General features: G+C 41.0%; 2 protein-coding genes across 6 annotated transcripts in view; one reads left to right on the forward strand and one right to left on the reverse strand.

Annotated features, from left to right (window-relative positions):
* The first annotated feature begins 677 nt into the window (after positions 1 to 677).
* On the forward strand, positions 678 to 18,705 carry nup205 (nucleoporin 205). Its single transcript, XM_061721346.1, has 42 exons — positions 678 to 725; positions 2,634 to 2,776; positions 2,938 to 3,109; positions 3,279 to 3,423; positions 3,521 to 3,680; positions 3,829 to 4,057; positions 4,198 to 4,362; positions 4,477 to 4,652; positions 4,822 to 4,938; positions 5,139 to 5,276; positions 5,375 to 5,525; positions 5,617 to 5,822; positions 5,946 to 6,128; positions 6,548 to 6,598; positions 6,996 to 7,205; positions 7,333 to 7,570; positions 8,666 to 8,855; positions 9,025 to 9,145; positions 9,536 to 9,617; positions 9,748 to 9,912; positions 10,029 to 10,153; positions 10,285 to 10,399; positions 11,252 to 11,401; positions 11,963 to 12,037; positions 12,190 to 12,347; positions 12,481 to 12,561; positions 12,742 to 12,933; positions 13,083 to 13,284; positions 13,397 to 13,495; positions 13,726 to 13,871; positions 13,989 to 14,180; positions 14,325 to 14,446; positions 14,630 to 14,762; positions 14,961 to 15,087; positions 15,217 to 15,290; positions 15,430 to 15,558; positions 15,721 to 15,847; positions 15,986 to 16,158; positions 17,307 to 17,436; positions 17,624 to 17,752; positions 17,914 to 17,990; positions 18,156 to 18,705. Exons 1-42 carry the CDS (start codon positions 698 to 700, stop codon positions 18,306 to 18,308), a joined length of 5,979 nt encoding a protein of 1,992 aa, XP_061577330.1. The 5' UTR covers positions 678 to 697; the 3' UTR covers positions 18,309 to 18,705.
* A 245-nt stretch (positions 18,706 to 18,950) lies between these two features.
* The window catches only part of fgd4a (FYVE, RhoGEF and PH domain containing 4a), a 55,859-nt gene continuing 51,515 nt past the window's right edge, over positions 18,951 to 23,294 (reverse strand). For all 5 annotated transcript variants that reach the window (XM_061721352.1, XM_061721351.1, XM_061721353.1 and 2 more), the window contains 3 exons: positions 22,851 to 22,988; positions 22,547 to 22,687; positions 18,951 to 22,455 (listed from right to left, as the gene is read on the reverse strand). In XM_061721352.1, coding sequence (XP_061577336.1) covers positions 22,192 to 22,455; positions 22,547 to 22,687; positions 22,851 to 22,988 — 543 coding nt within the window. In that variant the 3' untranslated portion in view covers positions 18,951 to 22,191. The remainder of the gene's footprint in view (positions 22,456 to 22,546; positions 22,688 to 22,850; positions 22,989 to 23,294) is intronic.

The raw sequence follows: 23,294 nt of genomic DNA on the forward strand, positions 1-23,294 counted from the left end.
ACATTTTTAACTTTAAATTCTATCTACATCGAAATTATGCCGCGTTCCATTTGTCCTCGGAAGTGGGGATTTCCCAGTACCCAGTCGGAATTTTCAACTGGAACGCCCCTCGAAGTGGGATTTCCCACTGGGAAAGTGGGAGAGTCTTCACCACCCCCGAGTTCACATTCCAAGATTGCTGCCCCGGTTGTAAACAGTAGAAGAGAGCTCTGTAAAAATTCGTAGCACTTCATTCTAGTCTAAATCTAAATTCTAAATCAGTCGTATACAAGTATTGTTCGGCATATATATGCTGCTATAGTGTACTTTACATTTTTCATGTGGTATATGCGAACTACAAACTTGTTTACCTACTTTGTAACTGGAACGCTGATAACTCGGCTGTGACGTCATTCCCAGTTCCGAGTTCCGACTTCCGAGGTAAATGGAACGCAGCAGTTTGCCCTGCATTAGCAAAATACTACAATTCCCATCAGACCCAGACACGACACAGGGCCAAGAGGACCTCGCCTGGAAATATTACATATAAATATAAAACGATTCATAATATAAATGAAGGCAACTAAATGAATATACGTTTTCATAATATGAATTGCATGTTTTTCTCAAGCAAAAGTAGCCAAAGGGTTACGCCAGTAATGTTAAATTTCACACAGGCACAATCCGGGACAGCCCAGTCCGGTTTTCTGAGTGGATCATGGCCGCGCAGATGGCGGTAAACTCAGGTAATTGTGTTCAAAACGCAATGTAAAATATGTGGGTCTGTTTCTCTCCGCATGTACACCATAAACGTATCACATTTCATTGATAGTATGTGTGATCTAACAGGAGTTTGGTCTCACGTGTAGTCCAGTGTCTAAGGCTAGGACCCTGGCTGGAGGCTTAGCTTAGCTTAGCCTGTTTTAAACACACATTCACCACCTAAGTTTCAAAGGAAAACGAAAGTGGTAGTCCTTAATGTGCTTTTTTATTTAACGTGACTGGCAGATGGGTCGGCTGGGGTGTTCACTTATTTGGAAGTAAAAATGTACAGTGGTGGGAATGATTAACAGTGCAGTAGTTTATCACTGAGAGGATGAAGACTAGTGCATGTTGGTGCTGTTACAACTAAGTTAGTGTAACTGAGAAGATCCAGCCTGTATGAGTATCATTATGTGGACATTAAAATGATCATGACACGCAGTTCATCCAGTGTGTGATTTTACATATATTTGTCCTCTGCTGCCAACTGTTTAATCAGATTATACACCCTCATGTTTATGTTTAATAAGTACAGACGTGGTCAGAGGTGTCAAAATTATTCACATTCATTACTCAGGTAGAAGTATAGATACTAGAGTTTAAAAATACTCCTGAAGAAGTTGAAGTATCAACTCAAGTTTTTTACTCAAGTAAAAGTATAAAAGTACTGGTTTCAAAACTACTTAAAGTATAAAAGTAAAAGTAATGTAAAGGGGAAAAAGCCATTAAGGAGAAAAGCCATTGAAAATGAATGCATCTTAGTATAATGCAGATATATTAAAGAACCATATATGTGTACTATTGAGCATTAACATGTGTTTCAGAGAGCAGAAGATATGATGACTAGTTGCCTATAAGTATTGTAATGGTGCAAAAAGTCAAACTTCAGAGGCATGTTATCATTTATCCTAACCTTTATTGGAATGTACATCCAAGTTTAGTTGCAGGAATCTGAGGGCAACGGATGTAAGAACAAAACTGGACAAGAACATCTGAAACAACCACAACCAAATTCACTCTATCCGGATGGAGCAATTTAACTGGATAGTTTTTTTAAAGGCCGAAATGAAATAGAGTAACGAGGCTGTTTTTAAAATGTAAGGAGTAAAAAGTACAGATAATTGCGTGAAAATGTAAGGAGTAGAAGTAAAAAGTCATCTGAAAAATAATTACTCCAGTGAAGTATAGATAACCAAAATTTCTACTTGAGTAAGGTAACGAAGTTTTTGTACTTCGTTACTTGACACCTCTGGACGTGGTAGATACTTTTGAGTTTCTTTGGTCTTGTTTAGATTGCCTGTATACATCTGTGTGGGACTGTCCACTCTTAGGAAGATTGAATTTTGATCAGTGCAAATTGGATCGCAGTCATACCACATTGAAAATGATTTCAAATGTAATTCTAATTGAATTTTTGCAGATTCAACTATGTCTCTCTCAGGATTAATTGGTGGCTCAGATTGGCGTTTGAGATGTTTTCTGCGTTACTTGCAATAAATAAATACAAAGCTATGAAAGTGCTAAGTAGAATCTGTGCTGTTATTTGTAGAGCCCTGTGAAGGTCTGGGAGTCTGGGTGTGCCTTTGCACTGAAAATAAATATCAGTTTGCTTATATTGCATGGAAAGGGACTATAAATGTCTGGGCACATAAATTTGATGTGATCAACTACAAATAATGCAAGCAAGAAGATGGGGGGGAAAAAAAGAAGCAAATCTGATATGCCAGCCGCCTGAACAAAATTTGTGTTGATAATCAGATTGAATAAACACAATTTGTAACCGCTATCAAGAAGCATGATTATTAAAAGCTAATGCACAAAGATGATGTCAGAAATCAGATGTGTTTTTGCCTGTGTGGTTAACCAAGAAAAATGTCGTTTGACTCAACCAGGAGCAAGTCTGTGGGGACCGTTGAAAGAACTATGGGAGACAGTAGATGACGCTATATTAAGGAAACAGCTTGAGAGTGTGCACCTCTTGGACTTGCAACTGAAGAAACATAAACCAACCTTTCTGTCACTCTTCAAGAACCCGGTGAGAAAACTTGCAGCTTTTTTTCATGTGAATGTGAAAGAAATTTATTTATGAATTGTGTAACTAAATTACTTCTTTCCTACGGACTATTTCAGTGGCATAAACAGCATTCTCTGTGCCTTAATATCAAATATGTGTGGTCTTATTTTAATTATTTTCAGCCAAAAAGTGCAGAGCAGAGAGAGAAGGTGCGCAAAGCCAGCACAGAAGGCATCGCCATCCAAGGTCAGCAGGGTTCACGACTCCTCCCAGAGCAACTTCTGACGGAGGCATTCATCCTCAGTGATCTTTTTGACATTGGGGAGTTGGCAGCGTTGGAACTTCTTTTGGCAGGTAGTCAAAAGATTGGAAATTACACTACTTTTGTGACTTTGCATTTCTTTGTGCTAGAGATACAGGAGTCAAATTTTATGATGGATATTTTGTTGTTGGTTTTCCTGAAATTCCCACTTAGGGGGCAAAGACTGAATTTTACACTGATTAACACATATCTTTCAACCAGGTGAACAACAACAGCCCCAGTTTCCAGGCCTGACACGAGGTTTAGTAGCTATACTACTTTACTGGGATGGAAAGCTTTGCATGGCCAACTCTCTGCGCACACTTATTCAGTCGCGCCATGGCAAAACCTTCACCCTGGATTTGAGGTAATAATCATAGATATTATTTATTCACACTTAAAGACCTCTGGTGACCTTGTATTCTTATTAAATGGTTGTGTTCTTTTTTTTTTTTTTCACTCAGTGGGGAGCTGGTAGCCTTGACAACACGTTTTACAGATGAATTGATGAGCCAGGGTCTGACCAAACGCGTCCTAACCCTGGTATCGGAGATAAGTGTGACGCGTGAGTTTGAACGGCTGCAGAAGGAACGTGGCCTGGGCAATGAAAAACACAGGAAGGAGGTATGAGTTCATTTCTTGTATTAGTTGGAATTAAAAACAATTTTCTTCAAATTATATGTATTTTGTGGTATCATTTGAAGTCGAAGAATTGATGGAAAGAACTGAACAAGGAACATAAACAGAAATTTGCTGTGACTTTTGTCTCCAGGTCTCTGACCTCATCAAAGAGTGTCGACAGGCGCTGGCAGACAGCCTGTTTTTATGGACATGCCAGTCACCCTTGACAAAAGATGACACTTTGGCTCTTATTGGCCATCTGGAGACGGTCACTGCTCAAGCCGATGGCTCACTGGACAGTGTGAACCTCGCTCTTGTTATGGCGCTTCTCTATTGCTTGGACGTCAGCTTCATAGAGCAGGGAACTGAAGACAGGGAAGGTGAGCGGATGTTAAGCAGTTCAGCTGTTCTTCTAAGATTGTCTGCAGATATATGCAGTAATTCTGAATTAAATGGCTACTGCTGTGATTGATTTTCTTTAACAGACATTTAATGATGTTTCTGCATTGCTTCCCCACAGATCTTCTCCAGGCACTGCCACTGCTGACAGAGAGGCAGTATGTTTCTGCAGTGCACAGTCGTCTGATGGATGGCCAATCGTGGAAGCTTCCAGGGCTGCAGGCTGTGTGTCGGCTTGCCTGGGCTCTTACTCTCAGAGTGCTTTCTCAGCTACCACAGGGTTCAGGTAAGACACATTTCTTGGATCTGTATTAAATATGCTAACTGAAGTAAGATCTGTTCATCAAGAGAGTCTTGTAATCATAATTTTTCTGTGTGTCTTAACATTTGTAATGTACAGCCCTTGTTGAGTTCACTGAAGCAGATGAGGTCCTAGCTGATCAGGCTTTACTGGGAGACGTTTTCCTCTTCATGAAAGATGGCATGTTGGGATGTGAGAGTTTGGCCCAGGAAGAGTTTTATATCCGCCGCCTTCATTCGCTCATTACAGACTTCCTGGCACTCATGCCGATGAAGGTTAGAGATGCTCTCTACTTTTATTCTGTTGTACAATTGACTTAAAACTGTTGTGGTATCATTTTAAAATTTTAGTTTTGTTTAATATTTTTGTGCTTTCAATGAAATATTAATGTTAATATTTATCTATTTTTCTTTATTCCTTTTTTTGTTTTTGCCTTCAATGTAGGTAAAGCAACTCCGTAACCGTGCTGATGAGGACGCTCGACTGGTGCACATGTCTCTACAGATGGACAGCGAACTTCCATCATCATTAAGGAAGGACTTAGATCACCTCATGGTCCTGGTCAGTCTTATTAACGGACATGCATGTGTTATTTTACTTCACTTTTTTAAGGTTGTAAATACAGTTGGCAGAGTAAAATAAATGTGACTTATCAGAATATCAACTTTAAAGCAAAAGGTAGCAAAAACAAAAAAGGAAAAAAGTTTAATTGGCCTCACATCTTGAGTTTAAGGCTGTAACACTGCTGTTTTGGGTTTTAGATTGGGGATTTTTACAGTAAGGACACATTTGGGCTGGAGCTGGGACTGGAGTTCTGGTGCCCCACAGAGTCTCTCCAGCACACCTCACTGCATGGATCCTACTTGGGAATGGCCCTGCAAAGGCCTCCACATAAACAGGTCAATGTTTGCTTTTTCTGGATCCAAATTGTATCTCAATCTGTAGCTTTTATTTACTTATTTTTGTTGAAATTCTTATTTTTATCCTTTTGATGCAGGTGGTTCTGTCAAAGTTTGTGCGTCAGATGGGAGATCTTCTGCCCTCTACGCTCTATATGTCTTATCTCCGCATGCTAAAAGGCCTTGCGAATGGTCCGCAATGTGCTCATTACTGCTTCAGTCTGCTGAAAACCAATGGAGCTGCACACAGTAAGATACCCTTGCTGTAATATCAAAGCTTTAATATATGCACTTGCCAAGGTAAAGGATAAATTAATGAATCTCTTACGCCAATGTGTAGGTGACAATATCCAGGGAGTTTCAGGCAGTCCGGTGTCTTGGGAGCATTTTTTTCATTCCATCATGCTCTACCATGAGAACCTGCGAAGAGACCTCCCTAATCCGGATGCAGCGCAATACCGGCACCTGCCCATCAGGGGCATCACCCAAAGAGAACTTGAGGGGCTCACCTCATTTTTTCAGTTACTCACCACCATCGTTACATGGGTATGCAGGAACATGGAGCAAGGATGGAAGTCATGTTTGAGTTTGTGCTAATTTATACAATAACCTGCTGAACACAAACAGTTTTTACTTTATTTTTTGTTTTGTTTATAATTCTCCCCCTAGAGTGAAAATGCTCGACTGGCCTTGTGTGAGCATCCGCAGTGGACGCCGATTGTAGTGATGCTGGGGTTGCTGCAGTGCAGTGTTCCACCCATCCTGAAGTCTGAACTTCTGCATTGTCTGGCAGCCTTTGGGAAGTCACCAGAAATCGCTGCTTCACTCTGGCAGTCGCTGGAGTACACACAGGTAGGACTGAGAAATGTTTGGATGGTAACAAAAAATCTTAACTTTTGATCGAGTGCAGAAAACCAACATTTTGGAAAAGAAAAAAATCTTTTGTGAAAATGGAAAACGCTTTCAAAATAGTTTTGTGGGGAAAAAATGAATAAATGTTTGTGACCTTTACCTTTTAATGTAAAGTGAAGTCCTTCTGAAAAAAATAAAATAGTTGCACAAGCAAACGGATTTCCCAGGCAATCCCAACACATTCACGGTAAACATGAATGTGTAGCTGTTTGCTCCTACTGGTTTTGCTGGAGCTTCTCAAATGCTTTAGTGTTTCAAGTGTTTTTTGATTCTTCTTCTCTTTTTTTTTTTTTTTTTATAAATCTTTCAGTGCTGTGAGGTATTTCTGTGTGAAAGTGACAGTTTTTCTTGTACCACAGATCCTTCAGACAGTTCGAGCTCCAGGACAGAGGCAGACAGCAGGAATTGAGGTAAGTTTTGATGCGAGATTCTCAATACCTGACTTAAACTGAAAGTTTTAGATTTTTCTTAGTCTATTTATCAATATTTTTTTTTTTCCTTTTCCCAGTTTTTTAGTTTGTACCAGGATTTTTTACATTTCTTTTCTCTGACAAAATTTGCAAGATGTTCAGAATTGTAATAAGAATGTGATTTCTGAGAGAAATTGCTAATATAAACCAACAAAGAGTGTGTTTTGTTATATTTTACAGCTTTACTAAGGGAATATTAGCTCTGTACAATGCCGTTGTAATAGGAGCACCACTGCTGAACTGCATCATACTTTAGAGGATTTCTGTTTTATCTGTATAAGTATTTAAGGAGATGAACAGTTGCCAAACTTATTGAACTGTTTTCTTTTGTTCTCAGGTCGAGCTGAGTGAGATTGAGTCGAGCTGTGAGGAGTATCCACTAACGCGATCCTTCTGCCATCTGATCAGCACATTAGTCGAGAGCAGTATGCCCGTTAATCTGGGGGCGGGTCTGCGGGCACCAGGATTTCAGCCTTACTTGAACTTCTTGCGTGACTGTGTTTTCCTCCCCTTCCCCACCAGAGCATATCGTCGTCCAGCTGAAAAGGTACACTTCTCCTCTACTGTCTTGTAGTTTTAAGCATGCATGTATTCTCTTTTATCTACACACCCACACATCTGTCCTTTTCCCTCTCCTCCTTTATTTGTTTGCCAACTTGTTCTGGATCCCTCAGTGGGAAGTGGCTGACTCTGTGCTGGAAGTTTTCCACAAGCTGCTGCAGGACTACGAGCCCCAGCCATCAGACTTCATCCAGGAGACGGTGGAGTTTCAGGGGGAGCAGATCCCGGCCCACAAGCCCCCCGGTCACAGCATCTTGTTCCACCTGCTGAATGACTCACCCATGCTAGCGCTCTGCCTGAGCCTGCTGGAAGAGGGCGTGCGCCAACTGGACACCTACACACCCTTCCCTGGTGAGAGAATACGCACCGCTCCGGTCAGAGAAATAAAGATGGATTGTGTGTAGGGCTGGGCGATATATCGAGATTTTAATATATATCGATATATTTTCAAACACGATATGGTACGAGACAATATCGATTTAAAGGAGCTTGAGGCTCCTTTTAAGAAATGAGACTCTCTAGCGCCACCCTTCACCACGACGGCCGTCAGGGGTACTGCAGCCAACAGTGAAGCCGGCACGGGAGAACGGGGAGAACGCACATGCAGCGTCATGTGACGTCACATCCCCAGCCCAGCGCGGGAGATTCGGGACCGAATTGCAGCACATTTTGCAGCAACAGCCTGTTCAAGGCAAAGGAGAGATACACTAGAGGGCTCATTCTTTTGGGTTTGGAACGCTTCATCTGACATTATTACTAGAAAACTTAAAATGTATACAGATTTTTTTCATAAATCCTGCCACAATCCGGCCTCAAGCTCCTCTTTTTAAAAAAAAAAAAAAAAAAAAAAAAAAAAATTTCTTTTTTTTTTTACATTTTTTTTTTTTAATGATTTTGATATAGCTTATTTTGTGACAAATTGACTTGAATGTTTTATTTGAGATTTGCACAAATGTTTTGTTATTTGCACAACTGTCAACCTCAGTGGAAAAGTCTGCCTGTTACTGTCTACATTGTATTAATTGCACAGTGTATTTTAATTTAATTGTTATGCAGGAAAGGGATATTTGTTTTATTTTATTCAAGAAGCATTTTTATTCTATATATGCAGGCAGTTTATTTTTATTTCATTTGTTTTATACATTTTGATATTGTGCAGACCTCTGTTAATAAAGGAACCTGTGTGACATTTGGCACGAGGCATTGTATTAAAACTGACTGTTTTTTTAAGGGTTTGCCTCAGAAAAAAATTAAGCTAACAGAGATGCTATGCTATAATGCTTTGGGGGAAACCCCAATTAAGGCACAGAAAAAATATCGAGATATATATCGAGTATCGCCATTCAGCTAGAAAATATCGAGATATGACTTTTGGTCCATATCGCCCAGCCCTAATTGTGTGTGTGTGCTTGTTTGACAGTGTTGTTTAACGCTCTTCTCTCGCAGGTAAAAAGCACTTGGAGTCATCAGTGCTGCACTGCCTGTGCCTTCTGGACTTGGCTCTGCAGAAGGAAGTGGTGTTCATGGACCTCCTCAGGGAGAGCCAGGCCTCCCTGATCGTGTCTCCCCTGGAGCAGCTCCTGCAGGGCGTCAGCTCTCAAACCCGAAGAGCTGATCACATTGTCAATATCGCCAGGTACAAACATTTCTACAAGAAATTATACAGTTTCTGTTGACCAGGTTGTTGTTGTTGTTTGAAATGTTAAACCTCTCTTGTAGTCATTACCTACGTTGTAATGCACACAAAGAAAGATTGATATCAGAGAATTACAGCTTCATTGGTAAACCTGACTTTTGTCTTGCAGGTATCTTTATCACAGCAGCTCAAACCCAGAAGCTGCTTTTCAGAGTGCCAAGATCCTGCGTCGCATTGCCAACTACCCCAACATTCAGATAAGGCTGGTGGGAGACTTCATACACAACCAGGTCTGCACAGATCCAATCACATAACATTTATTTCTCTCAACATTTTATTATAGTAAATTTGTATGTTTTTCTGCAGTACAGTTTGACTTTTAGTGAAACATTTTTGTAAGGTCAAACATTAAAGATGTGATTTCTTTTTTTTTTTTTTTTTTTTTGTCTACATAAAGGATATTATTGGTACATTAAAACTACTGCCAAATTGTTATTTTTTTAGTACGGTATGTGTATTGCAATGTGAAGCTATCAGAATAACTTTATAAAAAATAAGATTTCAGGAAAGATTTAGGTTTATTTATCACCAATTATGTGGAAATAAACTTCACTGCCATGATGTGTGAAACTAATCTTGCGTTTCAAACAGGAATTCACATTTACATCTGTGTCTTTCAGGCTGTGAGTGACAAGCTGATGGCTGGCTTTGTGGAGTGTCTGGACAATGAAGAAGCAGAGGAGGGAACAGAAACAGAAGATGGTGAGACAGGACTCCTTGATTGATTTTTAAATCATGCCATTTGAAATCTTAAAAAAAAAAATGAATGAGTGCAACACAAATAAAATTCATATTCACTCTCTTTGTTTTGACAAAACCTGTCAACATTCAGATTTGGACCCACAAAAGAAGGTGGCAAGAATCCGACACGAAACCCAGATCCACATCCTGAACTTGCTCATCACGTCTTTGGAGCTGAAGTCGCCCAATCTGGCCCTTTATCTGTTGGGCTATGAAGTCAAGAAGCCCGTGTCCTCAACCAACCTCCAGGATCAAGGTGGAATTCAAAAATGAACAATTTTATTTCAATTTGTGTATTTATGTCGTGCAAAAAAAAAAAAAAAAAAGTGAACAGATGACCTCAGAGTGTTAAGTCTTAATGGTGTTTCACAGGTGTGTTGGGATGTCCTCGTAGCTGCCTGCACGCCATCCTGAGTCTGCTGCAGAGAGGCACTGAGAAGAGATCAGGGCCTGTACTGACACAGCAGGCCCCTCACCTGGCTGAGCTTTGCTACCAGGTAATGACAAAATAACTACATTTAGCAACGAAGCACGGTAGCATGTTGTCGACTGGCAGGCTTGTCGGAGTGGGATGACAGAACTTAAATTGTTTATCTGGAACACTTTTTTTTTTTTTCTCTCTTCACAGGTGATCTACCAGCTGTGTGCCTGCCCAGACACATCTGGACCAACTATGCGCTATTTGAGGACAAGCCAGGACTTCCTTTTTTCTCACTTGCAACACCTACCCTTCATCCTGGAAGGTGAGTTCAAAAATCTTTCTGAAATAATTAAAACAGTGCGAAAGCAGTGAATAAGAATAATGAAATAATAATAAATGATTTTTAGGGTAGTTTTTTTATTGTTTATTGTTTTATTGTTTATTCGGATCCCCATTAGCTCTGGCCTTGGCAAGAGCTAGTCTTCCTGGGGTCCAGCAAGGACAAACATTCCAAAACATATTACTCTACAATAGTCCTTTAACCAAAAAACAATAATTAGAAATTAAGAAGCTAAAATAAAAATAAAATAATATAAAATAAACAGCAGTAGAACTCAATACAATTACTTTGTAAAACTAAACCAAAATCACAACATCACATCACAACACTTTGCCTCTGAACAGTTTTGTTCAGCATGTTTTAGTACAGTAGTTCAGTTGCATTAGACTCAAAACCTTGCAAAATAGTACACTACATCAGATGTTCCTTTAGCTTTCTTTTAAAGGTGATTTTTGTTTGTATACTAGTTATGCTGTTAGGCAATGCGTTCCATCCCATTATCGCTCTATAACTAATAGAATTTTTAAAAATATTTGTTCTTGGTTTGAGGGTAACAAGAATACCTCCACTGGCTTGTCTAGTCCTATGGCTATGCACATCTCTTACATATCCTACCTGGTCAAAGAAATACTGGGGTTTTTTGTCAATTAAAACATTTCTGAAAAAAGAGAGAATACGAGAGTGTAATCTATTCTCAACAGTAAGCCATGATAAATTGCTGTGCATATCGTCAACATGTGTCCGATTAGAGCACTGGAGAGCTAATCTGGCTAGTAGTGACAGTAATAAAATAAAGAATGCAACTCCCTTTACTCTGCTCTTTTATCTTCTCAGGTAATCAGATTGCTGCCCTATCCCAGATGTCTTGGCTCATGAAAACAGCCGCCATCGAGCTGAGAGTGACCTCGTTGAATCGCCAGCGTTCACACACACAACGTCTCATTAGCCTTTTATTGGATGACCAGCCACGCCCTCACCATGCAGGTATGTGTTGTTGTTTTTTTTTCTCTTTTTCTTTTTTGCATCATTTATTCTTATCCTGTACTGATGCTGTACCTGTCAGTCAATGAGTGCTTTCTCTGGTTAAGTTTTTCCAGCAAACCTTTATATTGAAATCTAAGATTTATCCAAGATTTACTCTTGTTCTGTCTCCTGCTTGGTCATTCTCTCATCTTGCTTCCATAATTATTTTCTTGAGTCTCTCAGTCACCTCTGCCAGTGCCATGGTGTTAATAGTAATTGTGGTGGTAGTTTTGTCATTGCTGATGTGTGACTTGGTGTCATAGTATTACAAAGCCATACGAAATAGTGCTGTAAAGTGTTAAAATGGATATGTTAACCCCTCATTCACTTGCTCAGAGAAGTGCGGATTAGATGCGATGTTCATTAGAAATTGAAAACTTAAATCTACCAGAACCTAAACCAGCATACTGAAAATCTTACTAGTTATGACTGCACAGCAAAGTTTATGAATGTATAATAATAATAATGAATAATGGTATGCTCCTAAATAACTGTTTTTGTTGCTTTTTTGCTTAATTTTAGTTGATGGGGAAATGGGCATGGAAGAAGAAACCAGAGCAGTCAGTGGTTTCCTTCATTTTGACACAGTCTCTAAAGGTTTGTGCCGCTATAGTCCACATCCAGTTAAAATCCTCAAGGACAACCGATGCTGAAATAATTTTTTTTAAATTAACAAGATTATTTAAACTAGTATTTTTTTTTTTTAAAGAAAAAACAAACTAACATTGTTTTTGACTTTTCACCATTAGTGCGCAGGAAGTTGTTGAGTGTGTTGGATGCAATTGACTTCAGTCAGGACATGCCTGAGCTGCTGCAGCTGGATTTCTTTGAGCGTGCTCAGATAGAGCAGGTGATCTCCAACTGCGAGCACATCAATGAGCAAGGACACACTGTCTGTAATGTGAAGGTGGGTTTCCAGATTGAACAGGCAGTTTTCATTTCTCTGACTTTTTTTTTTTTAACTATGGGTTATTTTATGTTTTCTTTCTACATTGCTCTTGTACCGACTGCTGTATTATTAATCCTGATTTTCCTCGCAGTTGCTTCATAAAGTGCTGGTTGCAGAGGTAAATGCCCTGCAAGGAATGGCAGCAATTGGACAAAGGCCCTTGTTAATGGAAGTAAGTGAAATGAACTAATGAGATTATTTTTTCTTATTGTAATTTTATGGATATTTATATTAACACGTTGTTTTTATATGTGTGGGACAGAAATTTCTGACAAAAGATACATTTTTTTTTCCTACATTAATGCTGTAGCCTCAGTGTTTAAATTTTCCATCGCTGGTTATTTCCTCGTAGGAGGTGAACTCCATTCTACAGCAAGTGGTGGAACGTAACCGTGTCCGTCGGAGTCTGAGCGCAAAGCGCCACGCACTACGGTCCTGGAGAAGCCTGGTGGAGACGCTGCTGACCGCCTGTCCATCCGATCTCATCCCTGCTGATGACAGACAGCTCATCATCAGAGATTTGCTGCTGGACCTGCATGATAAGGTTGTGGAGGATGTGCAGACCTTTTGTAGCAATAATGTTAAACCAGGCATTTTATTTTAATAACAAGAAATGCATTCAGGAGCGTTTCTTGTGTTTCTTAAATATTTTGAATAAGTGAAATCTTTAACAATTTGAAATGGATTATCCAGGTATTATCAGAGGACGCTGCAGGAGAGTTGATGCCCGTTGTTGCTGGTGCCGTCTTCACTCTGACAGCCCAACTGAGCCAGTCAGTGCTGTCTGAGCAGCAGCAGGGCGTGGGCTCAGAACCATCTTCAGGATTTGCCTCCATCGCCAACTCAGCTCTTCATCTCATCCTCCGCAAGCTGCTGGACTTCATCCTTTGCACTGGTTTGTAATTACTTAACCCCCTTTGACTCTTGTAGGCCATATTTCTCTCCTGACATATGTTGACAAGAAAACATCAAGCCTAGCAGGTTTTTAATGTGTTATACTCTCCTAGGAGGTGGATACCAGCGTCTGCGTGCTCACCTATACGGCTCTTTGCTGTATTACCTTCAAATCGCCCAGAAACCAGAAGAACCAGACACTTTGCAGTCAGGTACAACACAGATATATGCTGTTTTCTTTTGGTTTTTTTCCTCCGTATGTTTGTTTTTTTCCTTAAACAACTTCATGTCCCCATTATGGATTACTACTAATTTCACAAATTAGAGATTCCTTGTATTTTATGATAAATGTAAGAATCTTTCTTCTCCATAATTTTGGGGAACAGTTTGTACACATTTTGTCTCGCTAAAATGAAAAAAAAACCAAACCCTTTTGTAATAGGAAAAGCCATGTGGGAGCGTCTCACAGCCCCTGAGGATGGATTTTCCAAACTGCAGAGAGAGAACCTCGCTATCATTGAAAGCTATGGCAAGGCTTTGATGGAAATTGTGTGTAGAGATGCTTGTGATGGCCATGAAATAAGCAGGGTGAGATCTAAATGCTTTCTCAAAGAAAACATTCTTTTTCTTTTAATAACATACCCGGTTATTATTATATTTAAGCCTGACTCTGTTTTGGATCTCCCGTGTTTCTCTCTCTGTTAGATGCTGGCTCTGGCGGTTCTGGACCGAATCCTGTCAATAGACCGTCAGAATCAGTGGCTGGTGTACATATGTAACAGTGGCTACCTGCGATCATTAGTGGAGAGTCTGAGACAGGACGACGCTGCCCTGCAAAGCCTGCTCACCCCTCAGCCACCCTTGCTCAAACCCCTCTACATCTATGAGAGCAAGATGGTGAGAAAGTCATAAGAGAGACTTTGAGAATTTTGTTACATTTGAAACCTTAAAATACCTGTTATGTGTCTCTGCAAATACAGACTTTACTGTTTTTGGAAGGAAATGATTAAGGTGCTAACTAACTGTCCTGTTTGTCTTCAGGCTCTGCTGACTCGTGTGGCTAAAACTTGTCAGGGAGCTGTAGATCTGCTGCGCTGTGGGCTGGTGGCACAGCTGATCGAGTGTCAGGTGTTCGACATGGTCCCTGACAGCGACTCACACAGGTAGGAAGGAGAGATGGGTAGATTAAATACCGTTGCATTATTATAACATTTGAAGCAAGCTCGTTCCTTTTGAGAACCTTTTTCAATATTTTATTGTGTTTGAGTGATTTCTGTCTAGTCCTTCATGATTTCAGTTTCTTATAATGACCATGATGGATGTGTATGTTCTTCTGCGGGCTGCAGGGTGATGAGGGACCCATCAGGCTTCATCCCTACTCCCATGGACCGCTACAGGCAAATTCTTTTACCGACATTGAGGCTCCTTCAAGTGATACTGACGTCTACGTCCATAAATCACCAGCAGGGGGCAGCACAAGTATGCAAAAAATGTCTATAATTACACATTTTAGTTATATTTTAACCATAACATTCAATATGTTTAGATGCTTTTGAATTTATGTGCGAAAATGTATCCTTGCTGGGTTTAATTCTTTATTGTAATTGATTAGATGGCTAGGAAAAGCAAATCCAGGTTTGAATGTGACAAGTTCAAGTTGTGCACGTGTCTCTGCAGGTCCTCCAGTGGTTGATAGTTCATGCAGACACCATTCAGTCCCTGCTGCGCTGTCAGGAGTTCAGCATGGCAGCTTTGCAGGAACTCTCTTTGCTCACTGGAATCATCAGTAAAACAGCTCTGCCAGGTATAAACATATCTCACCAAGCTGAAAGCGACTCAGCTCTTTTAATTCTCTGTGATGTGTTCTTTCTTCCCCCATTTTGATAAAGTCCACATATCAATGACTCACTTACTGGTGTTAATGTTCTTCAAGGCGTACTTGAGATGGGTGGAGATGTCAAGAGTCCTGCGCTGATGGAGTTCCAGGGTCACATTAACAGGTTTCAGGTGAGACATTTTCTGCTGTTTTTATTGTGTATAAACTTGGAAGGCCCTCTCCAACATCAGTGCTGTATCTGCACGGCTGCTAATGCATCCTCTACAGAGTGGGAGATGAAGGGTTGGTAACAAGTTTCTCTCCCTGTAGCGTCTGTGTCTGTCCCTGCTGGGCCGTCTGGCAGGAAATGAGCGGGAGAGGTTATTAAAGCAGGCTGAGATCACTGCACCTGGAGAGTCCGCTGAACAACGAGAGGAGATCGAGGTGGCCATGCAACAGGTTTGAGCATCCCTCTGTTACTATATAAGACATGTAAGGTGCACTCTTAGTGCCTTCCCTCTTCTTAAATGGGACACTGGGAAATAAAAACTGCTGGAGTGTCTGAGAGGGTTTTAGTTTTGCATCGTCAGTGACCTGACTCATGATTCCCTCTGTCCTAAGGTGTGTGCCAACATTATGGAGTACTGCCAAACCCTCCTGCTGCAGAGCTCAGCCCAGGCTCAGTTCAGCATCTGTCTCTTCAGCCCATCAGGCAGCGAGCCAGCTGGAAGAGATGGAGGACGTGCAGGTCAGTGATATTCTTTGCATACAGAATAAGATGAAAGGCATCTTGAGTCAAAACTTTTTACTTATGTTTTTGCATTAATATGGAACAGTGTCCTTTTTTCACACTTTTCTTGACTACTTCTTCTTCTTTTTTTTTAAGATATGTCATCATCTCTGCCATCTATGGCTTACTCCCGGGTCCCTAGCCTGGGTCTGGTCCTGTACCTGCTGAAGAACAGCGCTGCAGATTTCTTTCGATTCCACCAAAGTCACAGACAGAACCTGGGCAAGCTGCAGAGCCTGGATCAGCTGCCTCCAGAGGAGCTCAAGGAGGTAACGATGGGACCATATTTAAATTCACTTTTTTTGTTCACACTAATTACACCGCACCAGAAACTGAGTCAGTTTAGCTTTATCTTTATCTTATTGCAAGTTGCTGTTGAATATCCTTTCCACACATATTGAGTAATAGGTCTGTAACAAAAAACAAATGCAGAATGCAAATAATTCTGCTTTTCCTAGAATTGTACATACTACTCATAAAACTATACATAATATTTCATTTCATTTCATTTTTATTTATTCCATATCATGGAAACAGTTCACATATGTTCCATTCCACGATGGAAAAGGGGCAAGAAGAAGAAAGCCTTATATACCAAGCCCCTTTCTCAAAAAAAATAAAACAATTCATATGTAGATGGTCTGTCCGTCTGTTCAACAATCACTACTTATATAATACCAAAAAAAGAAATAATGAAAAAAAACAAAACAAAAAAATAAGAAAACATACACACTAACTCACCAACAATATAAAAGCAAAACAACAAAATATATTTTACCCGTTAGATTCATATTGTCTAATTGTGTGGTCTTTATACAATTTCTTGAACTGTTGAATATTTTTGCAATCCTTTAAATCTGTAGTTAAGGAGTTCCATAATTTTACACCACATACTGAAATACACATTTGTTTTAAAGTGGTGCGTGCAAACGGATGTTTAAAATCAAATTTCCTTCTATGGTTCTTATCTTCTGAACTATACACAAAAAAACGTTGTATATTTTCAGGCAATATTCTGCTTTTTGCCTTGAACATAACCAATAAAGTCTGTAACTCAATAATATCTTTAAGTTTAATTAATCCTGCATTGATAAAAAGTCCATTGGTGTGTTCTCTAGCCTCCTTTTTATGTATGATTCGTACTGCTCTCTTCTGTAAAATAAACAAAGGCTTGATATGGAATATGGAAATAAACATTTTGATGTAATTAATGGATGCAAAATATTGATCGAGGATCAGCTTCCAAACTGTCTGTGATCTCACAAATTATCCTTAGGAGCCCCAAAACAGAGACTTTCATCAGTGAACATTTTTCCCAATAAGGAAAAACAGTTGTGAAGGGCCTCTAAATAATCTTTATGGTATGCACTTAACTGTGCTTAGCGTCCAGTTTTAACTGCATACTTCCTCTGTGTAGTTGTGCCAAGGCCTTGTGTTGGGACCAGGAGGGGTGGAGAAAATCTCATCAGTCCAAAGGAGCTTGCTGGCCAAGAGAAGACTGGTCCAACTTATCAACAACAGAGCTAAGCTCCTGGCCTTGTGCTCCTGTATCCTTTGCCATCAAATATATTTGACCTTTTTCAACACATTGGAATTATTCATTTTTTCTTGTCCATCTGTTGCCTAAAGTCTAAGTAAAAACAACAATTTAGCAGGGGTATGAGCGCACGATCACGCTGTATAAATGCCACCTCACGAGCTGCAGGGAAATGCCTTGACCTGCCACTTCCTCAGATGTTATTGAGACCTGCTTATTTGTGTTGTGGCGCCATCTGGAGTACTACCTGTTGCACTGTGCTCCCACTGACTCCAAGAGCTCCCTGTTGCCTGGAGCTGATCTTTTCAGATCCCGCCTCACAGATGGTAAGAAAATATTTTAATAGGACACTGCAGGCAAGGGGGGTAATTTTGTTTTAAAGAATATTTTAATTTGTCAGTGGCTGATCAAAGCAGGCCTGGTATTTGAGCTTTTTTTTGCAGATATAGTCTGATTGTGTCTGCATTAACATGCTTATTTTCTGCAGCCTCTTTGGTGGAACTACATGCCAGCGGAGGCCGTGGACTTGGGATGTCCAGAGTCAGTCGGCAAGACCTCGACTCGGTAAGAAGTGGCTGTGAACTTGCATGTTTGTCTTTGTTTGGTTGGCCGTGAGTGTCATACTTGTTTGCCAGCTAAATGTGAGCTCAAATACATATGCAGTGTTGCATCGCCACACCTAAACCATTCCTAATCAGCCTGTTCCCTCTGCTGTTTTTGTGGGCTCAGTTGAAAACCGACATGGCTGCCGGGTTTGGGGAGGCTCTACAGAGGAAGCTGGTGGAGGTGGAGGGATTGTACAGCCAAGTCCGCTCTCGATACACCTTCATTCAAGCTCTGGTCCGCAGGATCCGTGGCTTGCTCCGACAGTCCAAAAGCTGAAACAAACATATGAACGCTCTTCCTGAATGATTTGGAGCTTCTTCCACGTATGAAGTTTTGTCACCGGAGAATAGATAAAGAATTTTTTACTTTGCGTTTCCCGGCATTCCTGATTTACACTCTCTGCCTGATCTTTTCTCTTGACTGTTGTGATATGAATATTTCGGTGATAAAGTTGTATCACCATAATAATCGTATACATGTGTTACCATTGATGGCTAATTGAGTCATCCGTTTCTAATTATGTCAGCTAACAATGCATTGATAAAATGTGGATTTGCAAACAATATTTGTATTTGTTAAGAGGATTTTTGATATCCTTTTGGTTGCTCTGATGTTTTTTTTTTGTTTTTTTTTTTCCCTTTTTGTGAAAATAAATATTTTCTAAACCTGTTAATATGTCTACTTACGTTGTGGCTCCTGCTTATGTTGTTTTGTCACCTACATCTGTGTTGGCTGTAACATGGAAACCTTTTTGTACATGTCTTGACTCATTGTGAAACCTCTCTCATCAGAAGCGAAAAACAGAACCATAGCTATACCGACATCACGAAGTAGCACAAGGAAAAAAAGTGACCAGAATCGTCAGGGTAGGTTGATGAAGCTTTTCCAGCACCAAACAAACCAGATCCACAACAAACAAAATGTTGAATAACTTTATTTTCTTTTTGAAGGTACACTTTTTAGATTGTAAAGTGCGTAGATTCTCAAACTTTGGGGAGGGGACGAGGGAACAAAAAAAACAAAAAAAAAACAATCTGGATTTACATTCAGATCTAACAGATTTTTTTTTTCTTTCTTTTGCCTTTTTTTTTTTTGGAGTACTGAGTAGGGGAGCGAGTCCAGGGAGGCTACACTGTGTGTACACAAGTGAGCACCAGCATTGAGGGGGGGGGGGGGGGCGTAGAGGAGCACAGGGATGAACACACTCACTGGAAAATTTAGGCACATTTCCCCTCAGTCTGTCCAGCACTGTTAGCGGCTGCTGTGACACATTTAAGGGATTTCTTCAGGAAAATAAAAACAATCTGCTATTTCAGAAACAGAAAAAAGATACAGTTCTTAGTTGACAAAGAAGGAACCATTTTGTGCTATGTTCAACAGCTCATGCTTGTCATTCTCCATAAATTACTTTAAATAACAAAATTAATTAAAAAAAAATTAAAGACTCATTTACATTTTTTCACATCAGTGTGCCACGTCTGATTGTGCTACATTTGCACGTAAAGGCAAAAACTTTGCCACACGAAGATAATGATGGTCTTTGCTCGTCTGTCCCTGTGAGGTGAGATCAGTGGTTTTCCCCCAGGTGGGTGGACATGTTTCCTGTCTGGCTGTAACCTCGTTGCTTTATTTTGAAAGCGTTTCCTTTTCCTGTAGTTGGAGGACAAAACACCCGCATCGAAGATGGCCACTAAAAGATACACTAAATACAACACATATGGCGCGTTTAACCCACTCGCGGGAGTTGGATGTAGTTTCTAACTATTTTCATCATAACCTCCAAATATTGATTCTTTAAATTTTCAATACTTTAAAAAAGGGTATTAAAACTGAAAAATGTTTGCTTTTTTAAAAAGGGTGACTGGAGAATGTTCCAACTATAGGGGGATCACACCCTCGAACCTCGGATTCAAGAGGAACGATGCGGTTTTCGTCCTGGTCGTGGAACACTGGACCAGCTTTATACCCTCCGCAGGGTGCTCGAGGGTTCATGGGAAATTGTCCAACCAGTCCACATGTGTTTTGTGGATCTGGAGAAGGCATTTGACCGTGTCCCTCGTGCCATTCTGTGGGGGGTGCTCAGTGAGTATGGAGTCCGGGGCCCTCTACTAAGGGCTGTCCGGTCTCTGTATGATCGGAGCAGGAGTCTGGTTCGCATCGCCGGCAGTAGATCAGACTTGTTCCCGGTGCATGTTGGACTCCGGCAGGGCTGCCCTTTGTCACCGGTCCTGTTCATCATTTTTATGGACAGGATTTCTAGGCGCAGTCAGGGGCCGGAGGGGATCCGGTTTGGGAACCACAGGATTTCATCTCTGCTTTTTGCAGATGATGTTGTCCTGTTGGCTTCAGCATGTGCTGGGGCGGTTTGAGGCCGAGTGCGACGCGGCAGGGATGAGAATCAGCACCTCCAAAACCGAGGCCATGGTTCTCCATCGGGGAAGGATTTGAAATATCTCAAGGTGTTATAGTAGTGAGGGAAAGATGGAGCGTGAAATTGACAGACGGATCGGTGCAGCGTCGGCAATTATGTTGGCGGTGTACCGGACCGTTATGGTGAAGAAGGAGCTGAGTTGATTTACCGGTCAATCTACGCCCCTACCCTCACCTATGGTCATGAACTTTGTGTAGTGACCGAAAGGGCAAGATCGCGGATACAAGCGGCCGAGATGAGTTTCCTCCGCAGGGTGGCTGGACGCTCCCTTAGAGATGGGGTGAGGAGTTCGGTCACCCGGGAGGAGCTCGGAGTCGAGCCGCTACTCCTCCACATTGAGAGGAGTCAGCTGAGGTGGCTTGGGCATCTGTACCGGATCCTCCTGGACGCCTCCCTAGGGAGGTGTTCCAGGCATGTCCCACCGGGAGGAGACCCCGGGGAAGACCCAGGACACGCTGGAGAGACTATGTCTCTCGGCTGGCCTGGGAAACCTCGGACTCCCCTCGGAAGAGCTGGAGGAAGTGTCTGGGGTGAAGGAAGTCTGGGCATCTCTGTTGAGACTGCTGCCCCCGCGACCCGGGAACGGATAAGCGGAAGAAGATGGATGGATGGATGGATGGATGGATGGATGGATGGATAGAACTCCTGCTTAACTGTATCAAGATTCCTGTGGCTGACATAAAACTGCCAAACTCTGGGAAATAGTAGTGTCGTCATGGTGTCATCGTTGTTGGGGTTCGACTTTGGCTGATGGGTTTAGGACAGAAAAACTGCGAAAATATGTAAATAGACTTAGCATGGTGGGAGATTTAATAGGTAAAGAAGGTGCATTATTAGAACTTTTATGAGCTATTGCCACATTTGTCAGCTTGTAAATAAATGCTTGTTATAGACGTTTACTCGTGGATGATCTTGCGGGTCAATGAGCACAGATATGGTGCTGCATTTACAGATCAATGTTAATGCAGCAACGACTTATCAAATTCGTGACTGATTCACATGAGCCAAAAACACTCGTTCATATTTGGTTATTTGACCTGCATTTGGGCTTTAAGATGAAACAAGCTTTGCTGACATTAATCCACTGTTGTTGTTTTTTGCCAAGGGACAAGACTAGAGATGAAACCATCATTATCCAACATTGTGATCTTTTTTTTTTCAGTTTAGAACAATTTTCTTTAGCACAGAAATGAAGGGAAATACTGTTAGTACTTAAACCTAGATATTTTTCCTTTTTACTGAAACAAAACTTGTGACTACTTCCTGTACATAAAAAAAAATTAAAATGTTTGTTTTAAAGATAAAAAAAGAACAATTAAAGTACTGTACAAGTACACAGAGCTACAGCACTAGCAGACCAAGTTTGACTTGCCCTTTTGTTTTGATTGACCGTCGTAGTCCAGGGACACGAGATGTGCGAAAAATGAGTTTGGGCTGTGCTTAATAGTGTCTGTTTTGAAAGTTTAAGTTGATGCATTTTCAGGGTCCTCTGCTCTAGTGTTGATTGTACTAGAAACGTCCGTTAGTAATCCAGCACAGTTGTTGCAGAGGAAAATCCAGGAAACAGCTGAGATAAAAGAAAAAGGCAGCTTATCCAGCACGAACTGTCCCACTTTGTCTCTAATATTCAAGGACAGAAGAGAGGGCATCTGTCTTCCTTGAACAATCCAACAGCAGTTTGGATGAGGAAACGTCCCACAGCTGTTTGTGTGCAGAAAAACGCTCGGCTCATGTCCTCTCAGGACTGGGTTCTTGTGTGTCGTCGTTGTGCAGCGTGTTGCTGCCGTTGGTCTCAGGCCGGGCTGGCATCTCTCCAGTCACAGCCACTCGGATCACTTTGAGCCAGCGCTGCTTTTGCTCTTCGCTCTCGGCAGCAAAGTTGTGGACGAACTTGGACTGTGAGAGGCGGAAGCTGGCCGGGGGGTCTGCGGGTCGGACACTGTCATCCACAGAGTAACCTAGTAAGGGAATTGTACACTGGGCCTTCACATCCTGAAACAGAAGAGGAGGAGGGTATAACACCATCACTGCTATTACAACATATGTGTTTGCATCTTTGCTTTAAAAAAAAAAAAAGTTTTACCTGTGGCGCTCCATACAGGTACAGCACGAGACCCTCCTGCTCAGGGATGACACACCAAACCTTCTGCCAAATTTTGCCTTTCTCAGAGTGCTGCAGGAAGCTGCACATGATGCTGCTGTCCGTGAACTGAGCGGCCTCGATCTGCACAGAGAAGATGACCACAAAACACAGGCGTTTCAAAAAAGAGCAGTAACGCCTTGCTGCTGTCCTGATGCGATCATTCAAAACCTAATGTGATGTTTCTTTCTTTTTTTTTTAATATTCTACTAACTGATTGTGTAAAAGCATGTTTTTTCAGCATCACCTCAAGAATTCCTTTCTTCTTGCCTTCGGCGACGCCTTCACCCGATAGGATGGAGAAACAGTCTCTGCAGACTTTGTTAGACTTGTTGTTATCATATTCAAGTTGCGCCTTGTTGTCTGAGCATTTCCAACACACCACCTGTGAGAGGAAGGAAATTATCTCAATCATTTCACCAGACAAGTTATATGGTGACTTCCTAGTAGCGAGTACCCATTGAGTAAGTATTAATAAGGATTCATGTTACTTTTTTTTCTTGATTAATTTAATTGGATTTCAAAATCAAACTACTCTTAAAACATTATCAGTAATTGATTAATATTTTGAAGAAAAGAGCCATCAGCATATCCTCATCTCCGGATTTAAAATCTGAGAAGCCAGATTGTAGTTTACTTCTGCAAGAAAATCCTAGCAAAGCAACTTTCTGCTTTGTTTTTCTCATAGCGT

Source organism: Cololabis saira, chromosome 5 (assembly GCF_033807715.1).
Source record: "Cololabis saira isolate AMF1-May2022 chromosome 5, fColSai1.1, whole genome shotgun sequence".
NCBI lineage: Eukaryota > Metazoa > Chordata > Actinopteri > Beloniformes > Belonidae > Cololabis > Cololabis saira.